The sequence below is a fragment of the Thalassophryne amazonica genome, chromosome 20 (genome assembly GCF_902500255.1).
Source record: "Thalassophryne amazonica chromosome 20, fThaAma1.1, whole genome shotgun sequence".
NCBI lineage: Eukaryota > Metazoa > Chordata > Actinopteri > Batrachoidiformes > Batrachoididae > Thalassophryne > Thalassophryne amazonica.
In genome coordinates, this window is record NC_047122.1 from 53,012,820 (window position 1) to 53,039,236 (window position 26,417).

The 26,417-nt window shown below is 40.3% G+C and overlaps 1 protein-coding gene across 1 annotated transcript in view; it reads left to right on the forward strand.

Annotated features, from left to right (window-relative positions):
- Positions 1 to 26,417, forward strand: part of rftn1a (raftlin, lipid raft linker 1a) — a 59,205-nt gene that overhangs the window by 12,351 nt on the left and 20,437 nt on the right. Inside the window, exon 2 of the mRNA XM_034160259.1 lies at positions 6,137 to 6,288. Within this exon, the coding sequence (XP_034016150.1) occupies positions 6,141 to 6,288 (148 nt within the window). The 5' untranslated portion in view covers positions 6,137 to 6,140. The remainder of the gene's footprint in view (positions 1 to 6,136; positions 6,289 to 26,417) is intronic.

Genomic DNA, 26,417 nt, shown 5'->3' on the forward strand with positions numbered 1-26,417 from the left:
AACATCTCTGAGGAATGTTTCCAACACCATGTTGAACCTATGCCACGAAGAAATAAAGAGGTTCTCAAGGCAAAAGGGGGTCCAATCTGGTACTAGCAAGGTGTACCTAATAAAGTGGCCGGCGAGTGTATGTGACCAAGCAATCATCATTGCAAACTGCATCTGGGTGATTCTTTAACTACAGGCACTATTGGCCTTGTAAATGTAATTTCCACCACACCATTGCCTTACAATATAAAGCGCCTTGGGGCAACTGTTTGTTGTGATTTGGCGCTATATACATGTGCTCTGATGTCACTGTTTATCTCCATAGAAACTACCCAAACAATCTTTCATACAAACTGTTTAAAGGGACATTAGTGTTGTGGTGGAAATTACGGCAATAGTGTGGGACAACTACATTTTGTTTAAAAAAAATCACAACAGTTGTATGACATTGAATACCCCATTTATGTTTTGATTATTTTACTGATATTTTATTCAGAGATATTTTAAAACATTAGAAAAAAACATTTCTTTACCATTCATTTTTATCACTGAAGATCAAAAGTCTGGGTGTGGGACAAGCACAAAATGGCAATATTTGCATAGAATGATGCTGAAAAAAGGTGAAAAAGTCATCATAGACTACTAGAACAAATTTCTTAACACACTTTCATTGTAAAGATAACTATAAAAGTGTGAAATTTCCCCTTTTTTCTGTTTTTCATACAATATGATCAAAGGACATAATAAGTGCCCGTAGTCTAAGAATCACCCATCTGTATTTGACAAAGAATCCATCCATCAGTTCTCTGTTCTCAATTCTTCTTTACTCCATTTTAGTGTCACAAGGGGGCTGGAGCCTATTCCAGCGGTCACAGGGCACGAGGCAGAGTACACCCACAGGGCATGACAAAGAATACCAAAGAAAAAATATATTAATTTAACTTTGTTTTTTGTTTTGCGTATTCAGACTTTTTATAGTTTGCAAATGATGGGGGCTTACCTTTTTGCAAGAACACCACATACCAAATGGTGTTATTAAATGTTGAGTGCAAGCTCTTCTTTGACCAGCATCATGTTCCTGAGGTGTTAATCTAATTGAGGTTTTTCACTCCAGTGTCCGCTGAACTTGGTACAAACATGGAAGTGAGTTCTGGAATTGCCCAGACGAGCTCAAATTTCCCAAAGGTGAATCAGCGGGGTTTAAGGTCACGGGCATTAAAGTCAAAATGTAAATTTATCTCTGGGATTTACACCAAATGTTGCACACATATGGAAGTGGCTTCAGGAAATGCTCAGCAAGGTCAAATTTTCTAAAGGCCATTAGGGTCAAGGTCATGTCTGCCTATTTGTTTATTAGCTGAATCCTCCCAGGTCCTTTTGCTGATTTCTATCAACCAAAAAATGTGTCTTAAAGAATTCATTTTGACAAAAGTTAAGGAATTCTGATTTTCAGCCAGATTTGGACCAAATGCGGCACACATTTAGGCAGATTCCAGAATTGCCCTGACAAGGTCAGCCTGAGGTCCATCATTTAGATGAAGGTCGTGATCATTGTGGTCAAATGTCAGATTGCTGTAGCCTTTGCTGTCTCCATGCCAATGGGTACTATAACCTAGAATAAAGGAAAATTGCTAATTTTCTGGACATGAGTTCAGACACTTTATTGTTTGTAACATTTTCTCTTCATGCCTGATACTTTGAAATGTGCATGTGGTGTTGTTGTGCCTTCTCAGCACTTTAGACCTAGTTATAGTACTATACTGAGAGATGTGAAGCGGGAAGCCAAGTGAGTTGTGGAAAGTAAAGAGTACATTAGATGAGCTGTTGTGTTCTCTCTTTTCCCAAAGCGTCCTCTCTCCATCTCGCCTCATTTGTCTCCATTATGAAAGCGCGCACAGCATTAAAAGCATACTACTTGTTTATCTTTGCAAAACTTAAAAGCACAATCTATGTTTTCTAGACAGCTGAGGTTTGGAAGTGTTTAAAAGATGCTGCATTTTACCTTTTCGAAGAGCATGTACTGTTCAATCAAAGCTGTAGGTCACAAAACGTACAAACCCACACGGCGCTTAATGCGGTCTGTGAGGATCGTTAGCAGAGTTAATGTCCGTGCACGTGGCCCAATGGGAGTCATGGTGTCGATCTCCATGCTCCCTAAACAGACACAGAGATACCAGCAGACCTGCCTTTAGGGGCCACAAATACACAGAGACGCACACCTCAGTGTGGCTCTGACGATCTGCAGCAAACGTAAATTGTTTGAGAGTATAGCGACGCTGTCAGATCAGATTAACTTGACGTTTGGCTACACTGAGCTAGACCAGAGCTGTCCAGTTTTTTTTTCCTTTTGTCCTTTTCACACTTATTCCCCAAACATTTTTTCTAGTTTCCATCCTAAGTGTTATATTCCTCCAGAGCTCACACTGGACTATGGAGATTTAGACCAGGGTTTGATTTCTGGTCACGCTACCTGTTTTCATCTTTAATATCCCAGGTACTGGACTGACGTCTCACCCGGGGAGAGTTGTAGACTCAGGTCTAGATTTGATTTGTTTGCTTGCATTAAAATCCTCTGTTCCTCTGCAGCATGAAGCTGTATAACTGGTGAAGCAACAGACAAAAGTTGCACAATTTCTTCAATCACCTCTACAGAAGCCTATAACTACTTTAGATTTGTCAAGGGGGTGTCTTGGTGGCTTTCCTCACTAGTCTCCTTCTGGGGTGGTCACTCACTTTTTGAGAACTGCCTGCTCCAGAAACATATCGTTTGTACTTCCCAGCCAGCCTCCCATCCTGGACACCAGCATGGACTCTCAAAATTTCCTGTATATTTGTATTGCCATGTGTGTCGGTAGCATGGCCCGAGCAGAGGGTCACCCCTTTGAGTCTGGTCTGCTTGAGGTTTCTTCCTCAAATCTTCAGAGGGAGTTTTTCCTTAACACTGTCGCCTGTGTGCTTACTCTAGGGGTTGGTAAGGTTAGACCTTACTTGTGTGAAGCAGCTTGAGGAAGCTTTATTGTGATTTTGTGCTATATAAATGAAATAAATGGTAAATGGACTGCATTTATATAGCGCTTTTTCATCTGCATCAGACACTCAAAGCGCTTTACAATTATGCCTCACATTCACTCCGATGTCAGGGTGCTGCCATACAAGGCGCTCACTACACACCGGGAGCAATAGGGGATTAAAGACCTTGCCCAAGGGCCCTTAGTGATTTTCCAGTAAGGTGGAGATTTCAACCGATGATTTTCTGGACTCAAACCCAACACCTTAACCACTAGACCATCACCTCCCCTGAAAGACCCCCCTCCCCTAAATTGAAATGGAATTAAATTGTATTTATTAACTATTGATTTAAACAAATCTGCATATTTTCTGACTTGGAAATGTTTGTACTAGATATCCTTCCTGTGATTGTCTAATAAAAATTGGCTGTGAAAGTGATAATTTACTATAAGTTCATCAAAGTGTGCCAATAACAGTCACTGTCACACATTTTATTCCTGTATTTTTGTTACCCGAGGCCAAAATATGGTCATCAGGTATTGCAAAGGCTTTGTGTCTGTCCGTCCGTCCTTCCGTCTGTCTGTGCTCAGCATAACTCCAGTCCTATTGCTGCCAAGGTCTTCAAATTTACAGGGAGTGTTCTTGGGACACAGACCTTAGACAAGTTCAAAGATGGCTAACCTTGACCTATATTAAGAGGTCAAAGGGGCTAGTTCCTATTTTTTTGTGGTCATACGCCCAAGGGTATTTTAGCATTGCATTATATTTTTTATGCTACTACATGAAAGCTTTTTGGAAATTTCATTTTAAATACTCTGATTATACGTATTTGTTAATTTGCATTTACTTCTGAACATATTTAAAATTCTGTACTTAAAATTCAGGAGTGTCGACTTTGATTAGGATGCCGTGCTTACGCGTAGCCAAGGGTGGGCCTGGATGGGCCTGGGCCCGCCCACTTGTCAGCCAGGCCCGCCCCATCCAATGAGAAGGCTAAGTCGACACTCGACAGTCACCTGTTGTTGCCTCATTGTATTCCTATGATATGGTATTGCATTAGCACTGAGCGACAATTAATAAATTAAAATCTGATTCATCTTCTGTGATTTTTATTAATTCATTTTCAGAGTACAGTGGTCCCTTGCTATAACACAGTTCACCTTTCGCGGCCTCGCAGTTTTTGTGGATTTTTTTAGTGCAATTTTGCATGCTTTTTTTTTTAAAAACGGCGCATTGTGTTCTGCATCCTTATCAAGCGGGCCGTTCGCGGCACCGGTCGGCATCACCGCGATTGCTCTCACTGCCTCCGATGCGCTTTCTGCGGGCTCAGTAAATGCAGCAGCGGGCCACACCGCCCTCCTGTCTGCTGTGTGAAATTGCGTCAAATCCCGGCAACAGGTCCAGAGACTACGCTCGCTGTTTTGATGCGGATGTTGACCGCAGCTGCAGAGCTCCGTGGCCACCGAGAGAGGACTTGGATTCTTTGCGGGTCCCGCATCCGTACCTCCGGAGGCAGTGAGTGAAGGGAGAGTTCTGCGTGTGTCTGTTTATAATCTTCTCGCACAGAAGAAAAAGAGAGTGTTTACACAAGAGAGAAAAGTGAGAAAATGTTAATGCCTGTTTGAGAAAAGTGTGTAGTGAGGGGTTTTACAGCCTTAAAACATCTATAATAATCGCAAAGAATAGCGCTGACTACTTCGCAGATTTCATTTATCGCGGGTTATTTTTGAACGTAACTCCCGCAATAAACGAGGGAGCACATTTTTCCTCAAATAAATAGTCTTCTGCGGGCCCTCATCACGATGCCAATAACATGCACCGTCGAACGGCTGTTTTCTACTGTTAAATGGATAAAAACGTCCCCCAGAACATCCATGTTGACTCACAGACTGAATGCACTCTTCGTGCTTTCCCTTTATAGAGAACTGACCGAATCGTTGGACTGTGATGACGTGATAAGAGAGTTCAACAAAAAAAAACCGTCGTCTCCTGCTGTAGCATTAAAAGGATTCATCAAATGTAATTGTGAGACCATTAATTACTTTTTCTTCTAAATAGGCCTAACTGTTAATATTATATTGCAACTGCCACGAATCATGTTGGTGTCCATTCTGATGGTTTTTAATTTGGCCGCCGAGCCAACCTGTTTTCATGTTGCGGATATATTTAGAATTTTTATTTTAAAGGACTTTACATGACTAAGCGTTGCGTTGCTGCTTGCATTGTCCATGGGGTGCTTGTGTCTGACACTAAGCATCTGTGTAACTGTGCACACAGCGTCTGTGCAGTTGGCTGACATGTGTTCATCATTAAACTTGGAATTCATTTTTGAAACAATGCCTTATTTAAATACTTATTGACGTTTTGGGTTTAGGCCGAGTCAAGTAGGCTACCAGACTTGCACTGAATGTGTGTGTGTGTGTGTGTGTGTGTGTGTGTGTGTGTGTGTGTGTGTGTGTGTGTGGGGCACTGCACTTGCATTATCCATGAAGAGTACTTGTGTCTGACGTGTCTGTGTGCTCACTTTGCCAGTGCTGTAGGCTAAGTGATAACGTTGCTTGCGATGTCCAAACGAGGCACACTTTTTCAAACGGTGTATTATAATACCTACACCTTACCTACAACCCCAAAGGTTGGGCCCGTCTGATTTTTTCTGGGCCCACCCGTTTTATGATTTCTGCCTACGCCGCTGATGCCGTGATTGCTTTTCAACTCCAGTATGCTGTGATAGACAGCTGGAATAACTCAAAAGCCTGACTCGTCCAAGAAGGCAAACACCCTCCTGAAAGACAGCAGACTCGTCCTGTCTTCTCAACTCTCTATTTATTCTCATGTCGCTCTGCTTGACGGGGCAGGAAATCAGTCTCATTTCTGCTTTAATTCATTCTAATCAAACGTGTCGCTCCCAATCAGCCCTATCTGATTAGGAGAAGCCTGTATCACGGCCCGCCAAGCAGGTAATGCCTGACACTTTCATATTACTGTGTGTGTTTGTGTGTGTGAGGGTGAGATAATGAAGGAGCGCCATTTTGATGCGCCAGCGTGCACGATAATTCTCAGTTTTGTATGTAAATGTGCCACAAAAATGACTGGAAGTGTTGATGTGTACTATGTACTTGCTCCTTTTCTCTCCTCTTAGAGATATGGGGTGTCGGCTCCCGAAATTGCAGAAAACGTCAGAGCGGCGAAGCCCAGGAAATATCTACTCCACCCTCCGACGGCCACAGGTGGAGACTAAAGTGGGTGTGGCTTATACCTATCACTTCCTGGATTTCCTTTTGGGTAAAGAAGGTATGGATAACTGTGCCCATATAGTGATACTCAGCTTGATAATCGGTTTCCCTCTTGTGTCATGTTGCTTTATAGTCTTTGAGTGCTGGTCTATTTCAAATGAGACACAACATAATACTGTAGCGATAAGAAATTGTAATTGCTTTTTTCTTTATCGAGCACTTCTCTATCAAATGTAGAGGAAGACTATTTCATTTTATCTTCTTTGTTGTAAAGTTACACCAAGTCTTTAGGGTTGTGATATTTCCTGTCTGACTGTATTGTTGTGAGAATTTGATGCTAACCAATTAGGGATGTCCCGATCAGGTTTTTTTGGCCCCGATCCGATTCCGAGTCATCTGATTTTGAGTATCTGCCGAACAATGAACAAATGCTAAATATATAATATTTTCATTTTAATCACCTTATTTTATTATTTATCACTTAAACAGTGCAGTTCTCCTTGGGGTAGCTTAAACAATCAAGTAATAATCTACCAGACTTAAAAAATGTACAAATTTCCATGTTATTTTATTTGTCTAATAAAAAAAATGTCCAAGGTTCCTTATGTTAAACAAGAAATTATCTAATCTGAAATAACAGGTGGTTTTAATTTACAGATGAAAGGTTTCTAAAGAACCATTTATTGATTTAGCTAGTTTAATTACAAGTGTTCTAAACTTTTTTTTAACAGTAATCAGAAATTTTGAGGTAACAAACAACAACAACAAAAAACATTTCCAAGGATTTTCCTTCAGAAAACTGCTCTATGAATGTTTTGTATAGATCAGTGGTTTCTGCCACTAGTCTTCCATGTTTTGGCCCGACGCATCGTTCCTATTGGACAGCGCAAAGCTACGTCACAGCTCAGAGCGTCGAAAGTTGGATTGGGTTGAACTTTGACCGCGTCAGGAGTATCGCTTGTGTTGTGAGGGAACATTAGCGACAACATTTTGGAAATGCCGTCCATTTATTTGTGGATGATCGAGCACACAAGTGCCGCAGTGGTTGGAGAAGGCCCAATGGATCCCCATGTTTTAAATGACTGCAGCAGATAGATGGTCACTTTCTAGTGGTGGGGATGGATCAGTTGTATACATTGGTGGTTGCCATCCAGGGACCCAAGACAGTTCCAGCAGGTGCTCCCATGACTTACTTGACCTACACTTGAGTTGCAACATCATTTGTTGTACTTGCAACATTGTACATGGGAAATTATCTCAAAAGGTTTTCACACATTGGGGAGATGGTCATCCTTACCTAGAGACAGGATGTTTCAGGTGCATGAGCTGCACCTACCGCTGTGCAGTGGACAACCCCTCAGCATCACGTCAGCGTCCATCCTCCAAAGACAAGACCTTTGGTCCTCTCCTGTTGAGAGGAGCCTCCAAACGGCATTCCTCTATCACCTTCAACGTGTGTGCTACCTTCTGACGGAAGGCATTTGCAGAGTTACTCCCATGGAGAGCGAAAACAAGAATTTCCATTTTTCAACCTGTTTTCTTCCTGTGTCGTTGCCATCCAGGACCCAAGGTGGTTCCGTGGTGTCTTGGATGCGGAAAAGTGTGGCACCAGCCCGTGCTCCCAGAATGACTTGACAGGTTGAGATACATTGTTTAAAAGAAAAGACTGAAGTTCAAGCAATAAATCAATTTGTGGTACAGAATACATACAAGCAGCTGTGGCTTTGGTGGTCACCAGAACCAGGCATTGGAAGTGAAAGAAACCACACGTATGTTTGGAAGGAGAGAGAGAGAGAGAGAGAGAGAGAGAGAGAGAGAGAGAGAGAGAGAGAGAGAGAGCTAAGGAAGAAGTGCCAGCTTCAGACATGTTCATACAGTCCTTTCTACAGGGTTGTGTGGACTTGTCATGAGTTTTAGAATTCAAATACTGTGAAACAATCAGAAAATGATGGTTTATATCACGGATTTAGTGAATTTATATTCTGAAATCTCTGTCTCACAAACCCTATTCACTAAATAGTATGTACAGTACGTCACTGCATTATGTTCCTCCTTTGCAGATAGTCAGACAAAATTCATTCTTCAGGGGTTTATGAAGGTATAACTGTTGTTTGGCTTTTAGAATGTAATCACAGTTAAATATTCAGAAAGTAAATATTTATTTCACTGATGTAGTACATTTCACCATAAGCTTAAAATACTGAAATGTGTATTTTTTTTTTTATGTACATAGGTTTTCAACTACATATCCAACTGGACCTGTTAGGCTCTTTAATACAGAGGTTGACTAGTTTATTAATTCAGGTGTTCCATCACAAAAGATTTATGACCACCAATATGTGCTACGTTTACTAGTTGCTTGGAGGTTATCAGTTAGTTTGATTGATCAGATATCTACTTTAGCCAGCGCTAAACCAATAGTAAGTTGATTTAATTTGGAATTACGCAGAATTGAACTGGTTTTAAACATTTCTACAGGAAGGATACACCCATTTGAAATGCTTCCAAGCAACTTTAATTTGATTTTAAGCACTTATATTTTTTAATTATATGGGTGAAATTGATTTACATTTACTAGATGTCTGCATAAAAATGATTTGGATTAAGTAAATAAAATACATTTATATAAACTCATCAATTGTGCTAGAATATAAGATGGGCAAGGGTGGTGGCCAAGTGGTTAGTGTGCTTGGTTTCTGTGCAGAAGGTTCCCAGTTCAAACCCCACCCCTGCCACATTTCTCCAAGTAATGTGAAGTTGCATCAAGAAAGGCATCTGCTGTAAAACTTGTGCCAGAATCAACATGCAGGTCCACCTTGGATCTGTTGTGGCGACCCCGTGTGCAAACAAGGGAGCAGCCGAAAGGACTGACTTACTTTTGCGCTAGAATATGAGTTGATATCCAAATAATTTTTATGCAGATATCTAGTAAATGTAAATTTCATCCATATAAATAATAAATATGTCAGTTTTGCCCAGGTTATCAGTAAATATGAATCAGTTTCCTCAAGATATTTAGTAAATCCAAATTATTTTTGCTCAGATACTTAGTAAATATGAATCAGTTTTCCTTGTCAAATTGATTAGGATTTACAAAATATTTCTGGCGATATAACCCATCATTTGGTGTGCTATTACTAAATCCAACACATTTCAGCTGTTGCTTTTATTAAAATGTACTTACTTTTTTTAGGTTTAGTTAATGTATCCAATACTTTTTAATCAAAATTGTACAACTTAAAATATATTCAGTTATGTTATGTGTCACTGTGTTGCCACAATTATTTCCCGTAACCACTGGTCAAAACTTTTACAGTGTACACAGAATAGTGGTTCAAATTAAACTAAATTGCTAAAGCTGAGTAGTGTTGTAAAACAACTTGGTACATTTGTATTTTGGACAACAAATGTGAAGGCGTACCTTCTGGGGCATTTTACAGGCGATACCGTTTTGGATTGCAGGGGGAAAAAGTACACGCACAAAGAAAAGCTTTATGTAGGTTGTTAGACTTTTCTGTCATTCTCAAGTCTACTTACAGTCTGTTCCACTTGTAAAATAGTCAGTTGCTTTTCTGCCTTGAACAACTTAAATGAAATGTTTAGGTCAGCAGGTCTGTGAAACCATTTTTAAGGGTATCTTGAGGGCATAAAGTACATTATGAGGTGAAGTTGTGTCTGAGTGGCTCCTGTTGCTTGGAGATCAGAGACCATTTTTTAATTCTCACATTCAGCTATAGACCGACACTGTTCAAGCTGCATCCTGCATGTCCCACAACTTGCGACTTTCCCTCTTTTGCATGATAAAATTACATCTGAAATGCGTTTGCATGGTGTCCCTGTTCCTGTGCGCGTGTGCGCTTTGATGTGTCAAGTCTCACAGGGAGTGGGTGTGTCTTTGCACACGCACTCACATTCATGCGCGAGAATGTTTAATGAGAATCCTCTGGAGGCATCTGGGTTTCTAAAAATACAAATTCTGCTTTTGTGTTGGTGAAGCGATGGATAGAAAGGAAGGGGAAAAGAGAGACGAGCAGGAGAAACTAGCATAAATGAAATCACCTAGTCTTCTGAAAGTTTAACGTTTCCACAAGCCGCGGCGGCACTGTGCCCTGCATCATGTAGGCGCAAATCTCTCACCCAAGTCCGTTTTAGAAGCACTTCCAAAACAAGCAGCAGATGCAACACCACAGCCAAATGGCAATGGTTTGGTTGCCAATCTGCTTAATTTTCAGCCAACCCTGTTATGTTTGGCAAACGGAGTACATCATGGGTTTGGCTGGAATCGAGAGTGAGATCTGGCAAACTGAAGTGGTTTGTGAACAAAACACACAATAGACATAAAAACTGCTCTTCGATTCTTGTCGTTAAAACCAACAGCAGATAAATATGTTTAAAGCGGCCATACAGTACGCATTGATGCAGTAGGAATGTACGTTACGCCAGAATCATAACGAAACACACTCCATATTTTTGTATTGTATGGAGCTTCTGCCTCACCAGTGTATGTGTCTGAGTTCCAACCACATTGCAGCAGCTTGAGCATGTTCAAAGCTTCTGCAATACGACCAATGAATAGTTCGACTGTTACATCATAATGTACATTATGTGGCGTTACATAGATGTTAATACGTACAGACAGACGCACACAGGTGCGTGCACACACAGGCAAGCAACACACGCCAGATGGTTTTCTTGATGCAACTCCACATTACATGGAGAAATGTGGCAGAGGTGGGGTTTGAACCGGGAACCTTCCGCACTGAAACCAAGCACACTAACCACTTGGCCACCAGCAAAGTTTTGCACTTGAAATGTAATTGTGTGGTGCAACATATAATTAATTCCCAGGCTTTGATGAACCCTCTGGAGTACACGGTCATTTTCTCAATTTTTGATATTCCCTGTTTCGCACTTGTGAATCTCGCGCCAGGTCGCGGTGTATGACTTATGCAAGAGGTCGGTTTCAGGAGAGTTCCGGTTTAGGGCACAATGTAAACACACCTTGTGTAGTATGGACAACAAGATAACATCGGGGCACGGCAGAAGTTCAACATAGGTGCTACACTTCTTCTACTGTAGATGTTCCTCTCAACTTGGGAGAATGTACCATCATCATAATCACTCATGAACTCGCTAATTCAACGCCATCCACATCCTTGCTTATCATTGTTTACATGGCTTTGAAACGCCAGAACTCTGCTGGTGCCACGGTGCATTCTGGGAAGTGCAGGGGGATTATGGGACACAATAATGCAGTGAAAACTTTCATTAATTTCCCTTTTAGGGTATTGCATATAGTATAATGCCCATGTGTTCCATATCAAAATGTTCAGATAATCACAGCTTTCCAAATGTGAGTGTACACAGTGTTGTAGACAAATATGTGTGTACTGTGTGCAATATAATTTGGCTGTAAAACTGAAAATATGAAATGTCTTTTTAGAAATCCTTCAAATCTTTAATAAATATACATTTGTATCCATGGATAAAGTGTTTTTGGTGTTAGAAATGAGTTCACCAAAATCTTTAGGTCACAAAAGTAGTGGAAAATAAGAAAGAGATCTATGACAAATTAAAAAGATGTTCTGCAGTGTAGCAGCACCACCCACTGGGAACTACACAGCAGACATCTGGAACATTACAAATAAGCATATTTGTAAAATAATATCACTTACCTGTCTGCTGGATGTCTTCATGTTTCATTTAATTGGGCAGCGCAGTCTCATTTGAGGGTGGGTGCTAAAGGGTTAAAATATGACGCATATGATGTAATTTCTCTATTTCCGGGGACAGAAACATGGCACTTTCTCTGAGTTTTTGGGCAAATTACACACAAGCAAATTGAAAATACAAAGAACAAGTGACGATGCGGTGGAAAGTGGACATGTGTTGCACTTTGTTTATGACCCAGAGCTCAAACGTGTCAAGGCGGTTGTGCAGGCGAGAGAACGTAGCTACTCTGGTTAGCTGTGTAGGTTAACAAGACCACTCACATTTGCCTTGTCTTCCCTTCTCCACTGTGAACCAAAAAACAGCACTTTTCGAGACTGCTTCAGTGATTGCAGCCGAAAACAAAACAGTGCACTATTTTTCCATATGAAATTATGCGCGACGGGAGCGGCTGTCCCCATAAGTGGTCAAAACCCGCGATATCAAGCAGGGTTCAAACAAGACTGCACTGCCCTATTACTTTTTGGATGAATAAAGTCCATTTTTGATGTCAAAAAAAAAAAAAGTTCCTTGCTGCCTTGAAAAAATAATAAAAAAAAACCTGCAGCTCAGATTGTGAAAAAAATCATCCTTCCATGTGTGTTTTCTACTATGATTTTTTTTTTTTTTTTTTTTGTCTGTCAGACTAATGAAAATTAAAACACTGCAGCCAGAGTGCAGCAACTTGCAGGGACAGAGAAGACATACCCGGGTGATCTTCTCTGGCCTCTAGGACTGACTGTGAGTCAAAGATCAACTAGGACACAGATTGATAATACAGACAAGAATTTGTAGTTTGAGGAAATGATCCAAAGAAGTCTCTGTGGAATTCTGTCACTGATCTATTAATAAAAATATATTGAAAAGTACATTTGTGCAGGAGATAAATCGTTTCAGCAACGTATGCGGCCAGAGATGGAAAAAGATGAGGTGTTGTCTCATGTGCACCTTTCACTCTGAAAATGTGTTTCCATGTTTGTTGTTATCCACATAAACAACCAATAATGACATCTCACATGCAGGGTGTTATTTTGTAACTCTCTTCTCTGTTCACGTTAAACTGGTCCAGTGCAGATGCGTATCATGGGAGGAACTAATCAAACGTGGAAAATGAGTACATTTTTTGTGTACCCAGTAGTATTTTGAGTGCTGAATAAAATGTGGCCTTGTTACGAATGTATATGTGCCAAGAGCGTGCCGCAATATATACGGCATGTTCTGTGGTACTCTTGCAATATGCTCTTGCTTTATGTTGAAGAGACATTATCACATCATTTAGTCACCTGAGCAAAACCACATACCGTCTGTGTCGTTCACGCACGCAGTCATTGCACGTTCCCGTCTTGCACACAAACCCTTGCAGTCTGCAGAGTCAGTGTTATCTTCCAACAACCAGGCAGGTCATTTATATGGTAAACTCACCTGATCTGCTTAGACTCTATTTTAGGATAAACATATCGGTTGTGCGTCGACGGTGTGCACGTGGCTGTGAGTAGGTACGCGTCTCTGTTTCCCCCGTTTGTGACAGAGCGACCACGAGAAGTGAAGGATTCCTGAAGGATTATCTGATTGTTTGTGGAGATTGAGAGACCTCATTCCCAGCAAAGGGATTTATTTGTGTTTGTGTGTGTGTGTGTATGCGTGTGCACGTAGGAGGCAGATAGAGGAATTTTTATGTCAGTCCCTGACATTGAGAAAAGCTACGGTCAAATTCATGCTTTAATTCAATTTGACTTCCATTAATAATATTAGTTCTCCACCAGCGTGACTTGATGACTCCTACACAGTAATGAAGATCAAATATCTTTTCCGCTGTCCCCTCTGAGATATGCGACGGCTGTTTATTTAAAGAAATGGTGTTCTGTGTGGGAGAGAGCTTAGTGTTCAGACTGAAGAGGAGCGCGGTGACCAGAGACCAGTGAGGGATGAAGCTCGGAAGATGCAGAGTGCTTGATGAGTTTGCATCAGCCTCTGTTTTATAGGCTCGGTTCTAATTATAGTGTCGCCTCAGCTAAAAACTATTTCATGTGACTAAACCCAACTCAGTCATACTGGGGCACAACAACCTCATTGAGAATACAGGGAGGACAAGAAATATGTTCAGTGTTCACACACCTGGCCTCCACGTAGCTGGCTTGTGGTTTCTATTTATTACATCTGCCAAGGATGTAATAAAATCATCAGTGTTTATTTGTCTGTCTGTCTGTCTACCTGACTGTTAGCAAGATTACATCAAAACTACTGCACGGATTATAACAAAATTTTCACCACAGACACATCTTAGGCCATGGAAGACTCCATTAAATTTAGGAGGTGATCCAGATCTAAATTCAGATTTTGGGTCAAGATTTCATTTTATATAGGCTTTGAAGGGTTACTGTTAGCTGGATTACTTAAAAACTACTGCATGGGTTTTTCATGACATTTTCAACACATATACATATTAAGTCATGGAAGACTCCATTAAATTTTGGAAGTGATCTGGATCCAGATTCTGGGTCAAGATTTCACTTTATATAGGCTTTGAAGGATTACTGTTAGCTGGATTACTTAAAAACTACTGCATGGATTTTCATGAAATTTTCAACACATATACATATTAGGTCATGGAAGACTCCATTAAATTTTAGAGGTGATCCAGATCTGAATCCAGATTCTGGGTCAATATTTCACTTTATATAGGCTTTGAAGGATTACTGTTAGCTGGATTACTTAAAAACTACTGCATGGGTTTTTCATGAAATTTTCAAAACATATACATATTAAGTCATGGAAGACTCCATTAAATTTTGGAAGTGATCTGGATCCAGATTCTGGGTCAAGATTTCACTTTATATAGGCTTTGAAGGGTTACTGTTAGCTGGATTACTTAAAAACTACTGCATGGATTTTCAGGAAATTTTCAACACATATACATATTAGGTCATGGAAGGCTCCATTAAATTTTGGAGGTGATCCAGATCGAAATCCAGATTCTGGGTCAAGATTTCACTTTATATAGGCTTTGAAGGATTACTGTTAGCTGGATTACTTAAAAACTACTGCATGGATTTTCATGAAATTTTCAACACATATACATATTAGGTCATGGAAGACTCCATTAAATTTTAGAGGTGATCCAGATCTGAATCCAGATTCTGGGTCAATATTTCACTTTATATAGGCTTTGAAGGATTACTGTTAGCTGGATTACTTAAAAACTACTGCATGGGTTTTTCATGAAATTTTCAAAACATATACATATTAAGTCATGGAAGACTCCATTAAATTTTGGAAGTGATCTGGATCCAGATTCTGGGTCAAGATTTCACTTTATATAGGCTTTGAAGGATTACTGTTAGCTGGATTACGTAAAAACTACTGTATGGATTTTCATGAAATTTTCAACACATATACATATTAGGTCATGGAAGGCTCCATTAAATTTTGGAGGTGATCCAGATCAAAATCCAGATTCTGGGTCAAGATTTCACTTTATATAGGCTTTGAAGGGTTACTGTTAGCTGGATTACTTAAAAACTACTGCATGGATTTTCATGAAATTTTCAACACATATACATATTAGGTCATGGAAGGCTCCATTAAATTTTGGAGGTGATCCAGATCGAAATCCAGATTCTGGGTCAAGATTTCACTTTATATAGGCTTTGAAGGATTACTGTTAGCTGGATTACTTAAAAACTACTGCATGGATTTTCAGGACATTTTCAACACATATACATATTAAGTCATGGAAGACTCCATTAATTTTGGAAGTGATCTGGATCCAGATTCTGGGTCAAGATTTCACTTTATATAGGCTTTGAAGGATTACTGTTAGCTGGATTACTTAAAAACTACTGCATGGATTTTCAGGAAAGTTTCAACACATATACATATTAAGTCATGGAAGACTCCATTAAATTTTGGAGGTGATCCAGATCTGAATCCAGATTCTGGGTCAAGATTTCACTTTATATAGGCTTTGAAGGGTTACTGTTAGCTGGATTACTTAAAAACTACTGCATGGATTTTCATGAAATTTTCAACACATATACATATTAGGTCATGGAAGGCTCCATTAAATTTTGGAGGTGATCCAGATCGAAATCCAGATTCTGGGTCAAGATTTCACTTTATATAGGCTTTGAAGGATTACTGTTAGCTGGATTACTTAAAAACTACTGCATGGATTTTCAGGACATTTTCAACACATATACATATTAAGTCATGGAAGACTCCATTAATTTTGGAAGTGATCTGGATCCAGATTCTGGGTCAAGATTTCACTTTATATAGGCTTTGAAGGATTACTGTTAGCTGGATTACTTAAAAACTACTGCATGGATTTTCAGGAAAGTTTCAACACATATACATATTAAGTCATGGAAGACTCCATTAAATTTTGGAGGTGATCCAGATCTGAATCCAGATTCTGGGTCAAGATTTCACTTTATATAGGCTTTGAAGGATTACTGTTAGCTGGATTACTTAAAAACTACTGCATGGATTTTCATGAAATTTTCAACACATATACATATTAGGTCATGGAAGACTCCATTAAATTTTAGAGGTGATCCAGATCTGAATCCAGATTCTGGGTCAATATTTCACTTTATATAGGCTTTGAAGGATTACTGTTAGCTGGATTACTTAAAAACTACTGCATGGGTTTTTCATGAAATTTTCAAAACATATACATATTAAGTCATGGAAGACTCCATTAAATTTTGGAAGTGATCTGGATCCAGATTCTGGGTCAAGATTTCACTTTATATAGGCTTTGAAGGATTACTGTTAGCTGGATTACGTAAAAACTACTGTATGGATTTTCATGAAATTTTCAACACATATACATATTAGGTCATGGAAGGCTCCATTAAATTTTGGAGGTGATCCAGATCAAAATCCAGATTCTGGGTCAAGATTTCACTTTATATAGGCTTTGAAGGGTTACTGTTAGCTGGATTACTTAAAAACTACTGCATGGATTTTCATGAAATTTTCAACACATATACATATTAGGTCATGGAAGGCTCCATTAAATTTTGGAGGTGATCCAGATCGAAATCCAGATTCTGGGTCAAGATTTCACTTTATATAGGCTTTGAAGGATTACTGTTAGCTGGATTACTTAAAAACTACTGCATGGATTTTCAGGACATTTTCAACACATATACATATTAAGTCATGGAAGACTCCATTAATTTTGGAAGTGATCTGGATCCAGATTCTGGGTCAAGATTTCACTTTATATAGGCTTTGAAGGATTACTGTTAGCTGGATTACTTAAAAACTACTGCATGGATTTTCAGGAAAGTTTCAACACATATACATATTAAGTCATGGAAGACTCCATTAAATTTTGGAGGTGATCCAGATCTGAATCCAGATTCTGGGTCAAGATTTCACTTTATATAGGCTTTTAAAGGGTTACTGTTAGCTGGATTACTTAAAAACTACTGCATGGGTTTTTCATGACATTTTCAACACATATACATATTAAGTCATGGAAGACTCCATTAAATTTTGGAGTTGATCTGGATCCAGATTCTGGGTCAAGATTTCACTTTATATAGGCTTTGAAGGATTACTGTTAGCTGGATTACTTAAAAAATACTGCATGGATTTTCAGAAAATTTTCAACACATATACATATTAAGTCATGGAAGACTCCATTAAATTTTGGAAGTGATCTGGATCCAGATTCTGGGTCAAGATTTCACTTTATATAGGCTTTGAAGGGTTACTGTTAGCTGGATTACTTAAAAACTACTGCATGGGTTTTTCATGAAATTTTCAACACATATACATATTAAGTCATGGAAGACTCCATTAAATTTTGGAAGTGATCTGGATCCACATTCTGGGTCAAGATTTCACTTTATATAGGCTTTGAAGGATTACAGTTAGCTGGATTACGTAAAAAACTACTGCATTGATTTTCAGAAATCTCTGATTACTCTTGTTTAGGAATTTTGTTCTTTCCCCAGAAATTTTTAACTCCTCAGTGATATTATTTAAGTTTGAATGCTGGAACAAAGTCAGGTCTTTCCAATCGGCTCAGCCAAGTAATTGTTTTAATTTCCTGGTGACTGATAATATTGGAAACACCAAAAATATATAATCAGTGTTGAATATTATTGGTTTGACATTAACAAGCAGTTTAAATTCAGTTTATTTACATAGTGCTAAATCATAAGTTACGTCGAGGTCTGGACAAAGAGCAAAAGGAGAGCATCACTACAAAACGTAATGCAGCAAAATAATAATTTTATCTTGATTATTTTGTTTGTTGTAATAATCGTAAGACAAAATCATAAGTGAAATCAAAATTTGATTAATCTCTTAGCACTGCTTTGTATTGTTCCAGCATTTGTTTGCTTCAAACAGCTTTGCATCCCACATGGGGGCCAGCCCCACAGTTTGGGAACCACTAGTTAAGTCTACAATCTTCCTTTTCTTACTGTACTGTCCTTTTTTTTTCTTTTTTATGACCCACCTGCTTTATCCTAATGCATCATCCGCCTTTACCAAAGTGCCATAATCGTCATTATCTCCGTTGTCACCTTAATTGGTTATCTTGACATGTCATCGTGAATGTAGGAAGTACAACACGTCAGCCAGGTGTGACATTCTAAACCACTCACCTTTGTGTCAAAGCTTTGCTTCAGATAATGAGCAAAGGAGCCGGAGAGAGCAGAGAATGGAGACAACAAAAAGAATTCAAGTGAAGGTGGTGAGGAAAAAAATGAAAGGCACAAAAAAGGAGTGAGGCCGTGAGCATTAGCACAGGTCTGGGGCAGGAAGAGAAACTATCTCGAGTACAAGGAGGAGAGAGCTGGAGGTGTGAGAGTGAGCGAGCAGGAGTCACGAATCTGACAAAGTGTGAGGAGGAAAGCTGGGTGTGATGCTGCGTGACTAAGGCCGGTCTGTGGCGCCGACAGCGAGGACCTGAACTCTGCCAATGACTTTGTGCCGCCCTGCAGAGACCGAGGCCCTGCTCGGCTCATTAAAACTTGCAGCATGTGTCTAATGCTCAGCGGTTTGTGTGCAGCTAGCTGTGCACGCTGCTGCTGCTGTATATACCTGTGAGGAAGGGGGTTGTGAGCGAGATTTCATCTGTTGACAAATCCAGATGTATCACTTTTCCCTTCTTATGATGTATCTGTGCCATCAGAACCTGGTATGTTTGGCTGAGGGGGCGAGCGACACACAAATCCATCAGTTTGTGAGATGTGCGCTATCTGATGCACTTTCCCCGAGTGTTTGTCGAAAGCCTTGAACTGACTGAGCTGGAGCCGCGGACGTGGTCTGATTCTTTTATTTTTTCATCCTGTGTGTCACCAAAGTAACTCGGAGAGTTTTGGCCCAATTTAAACCAAACTTTGTGGTATAGTTGAGGCTCAGCCAGTGACTCAGTAGGTGAGTTGGGAGAGTAATATATAAACTTGGGTTCGATTCCCAGTCATGTCATCTGACTATGTCTTTGGACAAGAAACTTCATCTATGTTGTTCTAGTTCACTCATCTGTAACTGGGTACTGGGCTTAGCTGGGGGTTACGGACTATGATCTGCTTCATGCTCCAGAATTCGGGGATAAGCACCGACACCAACAGGCCTCAAGGCTGATAGAGGACTTACTTCAACTTGTATATAGGGGTTATTTAACTCAGAAGGATGGTTAAAGATACATCATACACCTGTGGTTATTATTAAACATTCATATAAAGTCATGTATCACCTTCCCGTTGGTCACATGACCATAGATCTTGGAATGTCAAACTACATATTAAAACATTTACTTCAAGGAATTGGTTTAAAATCCAACTGGGCAATTACACAGTGACTGACGTTACATTCAGAGAGGAAGCAGGCCTTTTGAAGTGAGCAGGACTTACAACATACAGCCCCTGAGTGTTCCTATCTTGTGGAAGACATAATAGGGACAAGGTCTATTTGGTAGGGGAAGGAAACTTTGTTAGTGCTTAGTACAACTTGGTGGTACTTAATACTTTGTGCGATTGACGTTACAAAAAACAGCCATTAAGAAAATTCCTAAACTTGATTCAACTTTGTCTTCAAACTATACAGGGTTAACAACTTTTATTCTAGGATATAAGGCTGCAAGCAACTGTCATTCTGCTGCTCCTTGCTATGTTACAAATCAAAGGCATGAACTGCCTGATTGCATAATTATGCGTGACTGACGTTACGTGACTGACGGTACAGTATGTCACTCCATATTTAAAGTTGCAAAAATCAAATTTGTTTTTTTTTTCCCAAAAAACAAATTTCTGCTATTAAAACGATGTACTTTGACTGACAGTTGCCATATTCTATAATTTGACATCTTAATAACATATTATGTGGGTATTTTTATGATTTCTGGGCCAAAGCAGGTGGAGTGCTGGCAACCAATTTCTCACTTCAACAGATGTGTGCAATGTTCTCATTAACACAAAACAATAATATGCTTATGCAGAGGATGAAAAATCAGTTTATGCAATTTGATAGAGAATAAGCCCAAATCATTCACATTTTGATGGGAGAAAAACATGAAAAAATAAACCTGCTTTGACATGGTATAGCTAACCTTCACCGCATCATTTTAACTGAAATTACGTTCTTTTTGCACAAGTGAATATTTGCTCTTGCAGTTTCAAAAACTATTCTCCCCAATTTCTAAAAATAATTTTGGACTGTGAGCTTCTACAACATGGAATTGCAACATGGAATTTTCTATACCCACTCACTCTAATTAAGGGTCACGGGGGGCTAGAGCCTATCCCAGGGGCCATAGGATGGGAGGCGGGGTCCACCTGGGACAGGACGCCAGTCTGTTGCAGGGCTGGTTGCTATTAAAGACAAATATAAAGTTACATGTTACCTTTCTATTGTTCACTTGAAGTTTGACCTTGGGTGACCTTGACAAGTCAAGCTCAAGGGTGTAACTAATGCAAACAGTTATGAAGCTTCGTGGATTAAACATGGTGCAAAGGTTGTGTGATGTACAGATGCTGAGTCACAACAAATGAATTTGCGTGAATTGGTGTTGACGGTAAGGTGTGGAGGTTGCAGAGTCTGAGTGCACCTTCTGGTTTTTTATTTATTTTGCACTCTTATCTGTCTTATTGGCAAAAGATGCCAGCAAAGATGGTGTGGTGACTCTTGTCAAAAGTGAGCCAGGCTGGAATTCACAGCATCACAAGTACATGTAGCTGTACGTGCCTCATGTTCTCGCCGCGGCAAGCCTTTTTTCTTTCCCCGCTTGTACTTGTCAGCTGTATTTCTGAACCCGGCACTCTCTCTTTCTCTCTCTTTGAGATTTCCTATAAATTCAGTCTTCTGAAGTAACTCGACCTCCATTTGACGAAGCTCAGACTCTGACCATTGATGGTTGCAGCCTCCGGCCGCATTCCCCAAACGGTGGGGAGCTTCAGGCTCCAGGAAGCTGATTATTTTATAGTTGGAGTTTTGGCACATATCCTTTCCCAAAAACCTCTGCAAGTCATTAGCAGGCTGTTTAAATAAACGCAAACCTCCAGTAAGGATAGGGATAAGCCTTTAGGGTGGCTGTAAGTAATCCCCATGCATCACCTAGCTGGCTTAGTGAAAACTCGTTCTTCCTTCTGTGCACGCATGCAGGCAAAGAGCAGCCCGTGCACACTCGCCAAGATACCACGGCAACAGATGCGCACGCTCCACTAAATATCCTTTACAGCCTGGCATGGAAATTCTGAGATTTGTACGAGGAATTAATAAGGCCTCTTGAGCGGCAACAAAAAGCAGGGGGTGTCTCACACGATGAATGCGGCCTGCATCCAAACCCAGGGTCAAAAAGCGAGGCGTCACAAAGCGAGGCATCACAAAGTGAGGCGTCACAAAGCGAGGCGTCACAAAGTGAGGTGTCACAAAGCTGGCTGTTGTGCGGTCAAAGCGCTCGGAAACAGAAATAGAAAAACGAGAATGTTGTTTTTGCACATCTTGATGTTCACGGTGGCACCTCTCTGAACTTCATACCAAACAAATTCCAAACTGCTTTTCTGCTCCCACCCCACCTCCAGCCTTTCCCATGTTCCCATTCCAGGGCGGAACTGCAGCCTCGCTTTTAAATCCCACAGTGGCAGACAGTATAAATGAAATCACTTCCCAGCCTGGAGCGTCGCATAACAAACTAATAATGTCTGCGCACCGCGCCTGAATTACCCACAATGTTTCGACTGCGCATGTTGTTTGCAGGCGAGCGCCAACCGTGCAGAGATAATGACGGCTAATGAGTGTTTGCGATGACAGGATCATTGTTATACCCCTCGCACAAGTCTCCAGCTGTTATTGGTGTTATTATTATTACTATCAATGCGTTGCTTTTGATAAGCCTCGACAGACACCCGCGTAAATGTTTGCTCAACTGACGGCTCTGACATCCTTCTGGCAGCGATGTCAGAAGGATGTAACGTGAGCAGTACATCCTTCGGCCTGGTAAACAGCCTGGATTTGTGTAACAGTTTTTCCATCTGATGCAGATGGACGGTGTTTTTATAATGATACAGCACACACACACACACACACACACACACACACACACACACACACACACACACACACACACACACACACACACACACACACTGATATTAGTATGCTCAACTACACGCTGGGAACATCTTGTATTTGAGTGATTTTTCTTGTTAGTGCAGCGGATAACTGAAAAATGGTGATGCAAGCACCAAATTTGGCACACATACTCCTTAGACATTACTCTTTTAAAAATGCTGGGTACCCACGTGAACTTTCAATAGGCGGCCAAGAAGGGGTCAATTGAAGTATTACACAGGGGTCAAAATTTAAAAATGCTCCAATCATATTGAAATGTATTCCATATTATTTGTCTGATCATAAAGATTCCAAAAAGGTATAGTTTGGACTATCTGTGAATGAATGTTCTGGAGTTATGGGGTAAAAAGTTATGGGGATTTTGCATTGCGAGCTCTTGTTTGCCTCTACTGGTGGTTGGCTCTCACTGCAGTATTGTATCACTTCCTGTTCCGGAGCACAGCGGTGTTTTGCTGTATCTGTTAGCTGTTTAATCTGCGCAGTTAGATTGATCTAGTTAACTAGATAACGATTTGTTTCACAGTGTAATCTTCACGTGCCTTAACTAAAACACTCCCTCTGCTGAATCACCTCTAAATTATTTACACATTATTCACTTTGTGTGTTTTTAGGAATCCGTTAGCTTAGCGCAGCTACTAGCTCTTAGCCGATTTAGCATGGCGGCTTCTCCTGTCTCTCCCGCACTTTTCTGCTCTGGGTGTGAAATGTTTAGTTATTCCTCGGCCTCCTTTAGCAGTAATGGTACTTGTAATAAGTGTAGCTTATTCGTAGCTTTGGAGGCCAGGCTGGGCGAATTGGAGACTTGGCTCCGCACCGTGGAAAATTCTACAGCTAGCCAGGCCCCTGTAGTCGGTGCGGACCAAGGTAGCTTAGCCGCCATTAGTTTCCCTCTGGCAGATCCCGAGCAGCCAGGAAAGCAGGCCGACTGGGTGACTGTGAGGAGGAAGCGTAGTCCTAAACAGAAGCCCTGTGTACACCGCCAACCCGTTCACATTTCTAACCGTTTTTCCCCACTCGGCGACACACCCGCCGAGGATCAAACTCTGGTTATTGGCGACTCTGTTTTGAGAAATGTGAAGTTAGCGACACCAGCAACCATAGTCAATTGTCTTCCGGGGGCCAGAGCAGGCGACATTGAAGGAAATTTGAAACTGCTGGCTAAGGCTAAGCGTAAATTTGGTAAGACTGTAATTCACGTTGGCAGTAATGACACCCAGTTACGCCAATCAGAGGTCACTAAAATTAACATTGAATCGGTGTGTAACTTTGCAAAAACAATGTCGGACTCTGTAGTTTTCTCTGGGCCCCTCCCCAATCGGACCGGGAGTGACATGTTTAGCCACATGTTCTCCTTGAATTGCTGGCTGTCTGAGTGGTGTCCAAAAAATGAGGTGGGCTTCATAGATAATTGGCAAAGCTTCTGGGGAAAACCTGGTCTTGTTAGGAGAGACGGCATCCATCCCACTTTGGATGGAGCAGCTCTCATTTCTAGAAATCTGGCCAATTTTCTTAAACCCTCCAAACCATGACTATCCAGGGCTGGGACCAGGAAGCAGAGTTGTAGTCTTACACACCTCTCTGCAGCTTCTCTCCCCCTGCCATCCCCTCATTACCCCATCCCCGTAGAGACGGTGCCTGCTCCCAGACTACCAATAACCAGCAAAAATCTATTTAAGCATAAAAATTCAAAAAGAAAAAATAATATAGCACCTTCAACTGCACCACAGACTAAAACAGTTAAATGTGGTCTATTAAACATTAGGTCTCTCTCTTCTAAGTCCCTGTTAGTAAATGATATAATAATTGATCAACATATTGATTTATTCTGCCTTACAGAAACCTGGTTACAGCAGGATGAATATGTTAGTTTAAATGAGTCAACACCCCCGAGTCACACTAACTGCCAGAATGCTCGTAGCACGGGCCGAGGCGGAGGATTAGCAGCAATCTTCCATTCCAGCTTATTAATTAATCAAAAACCCAGACAGAGCTTTAATTCATTTGAAAGCTTGACTCTTAGTCTTGTCCATCCAAATTGGAAGTCCCAAAAACCAGTTTTATTTGTTATTATCTATCGTCCACCTGGTCGTTACTGTGAGTTTCTCTGTGAATTTTCAGACCCTTTGTCTGACTTAGTGCTTAGCTCAGATAAGATAATTATAGTGGGCGATTTTAACATCCACACAGATGCTGAGAATGACAGCCTCAACAATGCATTTAATCTATTATTAGACTCAATTGGCTTTGCTCAAAATGTAAATGAGTCCACCCACGACTTTAATCATATCTTAGATCTTGTTCTGACTTATGGTATGGAAATTGAAGACTTAACAGTATTCCCTGAAAACTCCCTTCTGTCTGATCATTTCTTAATAACATTTACATTTACTCTGATGGACTACCCAGCAGTGGGGAATAAGTTTCATTACACTAGAAGTCTTTCAGAAAGCACTGTAACTAGGTTTAAGGATATGATTCCTTCTTTATGTTCTCTAATGCCATATACCAACACAGTGCAGAGTAGCTACCTAAACTCTGTAAGTGAGATAGAGTATCTCGTCAGTAGTTTTACATCCTCATTGAAGACAACTTTGGATGCTGTAGCTCCTCTGAAAAAGAGAGCTTTAAATCAGAAGTGCCTGACTCTGTGGTATAACTCACAAACTCGCAGCTTAAAGCAGATAACCCGTAAGTTGGATAGGAAATGGCGTCTCACTAATTTAGAAGATCTTCACTTAGCCTGGAAAAAGAGTCTGTTGCGCTATAAAAAAGCCCTCCATAAAGCTAGGACATCTTACTACTCATCACTAATTGAAGAAAATAAGAACAACCCCAGGTTTCTTTTCAGCACTGTAGCCAGGCTGACAAAGAGTCAGAGCTCTACTGAGCTGAGTATTCCTTTAACTTTAACTAGTAATGACTTCATGACTTTCTTTGCTAATAAAATTTTAACTATTAGAGAAAAAATTACTCATAACAATCCCAAAGACGTATCATTATCTTTGGCTGCTTTCAGTGATGCCGGTATTTGGTTAGACTCTTTCTCTCCGATTGTTCTGTCTGAGTTATTTTCATTAGTTACTTCATCCAAACCATCAACATGTCTATTAGACCCCATTCCTACCAGGCTGCTCAAGGAAGCCCTACGATTATTTAATGCTTCGATCTTAAATATGATCAATCTATCTTTATTAGTTGGCTATGTACCACAGGCTTTTAAGGTGGCAGTAATTAAACCATTACTTAAAAAGCCATCACTTGACCCAGCTATCTTAGCTAATTATAGGCCAATCTCCAACCTTCCTTTTCTCTCAAAAATTCTTGAAAGGGTAGTTGTAAAACAGCTAACTGATCATCTGCAGAGGAATGGTCTATTTGAAGAGTTTCAGTCAGGTTTTAGAATTCATCATAGTACAGAAACAGCATTAGTGAAGGTTACAAATGATCTTCTTATGGCCTCAGACAGTGGACTCATCTCTGTGCTTGTTCTGTTAGACCTCAGTGCTGCTTTTGATACTGTTGACCATAAAATTTTATTACAGAGATTAGAGCATGCCGTAGGTATTAAAGGCACTGCGCTGCGATTGTTTGAATCATATTTATGTAATAGATTACAATTTGTTCATGTAAATGGGGAATCTTCTTCACAGACTAAGGTTAATTATGGAGTTCCACAAGGTTCTGTGCTAGGACCAATTTTATTCACTTTATACATGCTTCCCTTAGGCAGTATTATTAGACAGCATTGCTTAAATTTTCATTGTTACGCAGATGATACCCAGCTTTATCTATCCATGAAGCCAGAGGACACACACCAATTAGCTAAACTGCAGGATTGTCTTACAGACATAAAGACATGGATGACCTCTAATTTCCTGCTTT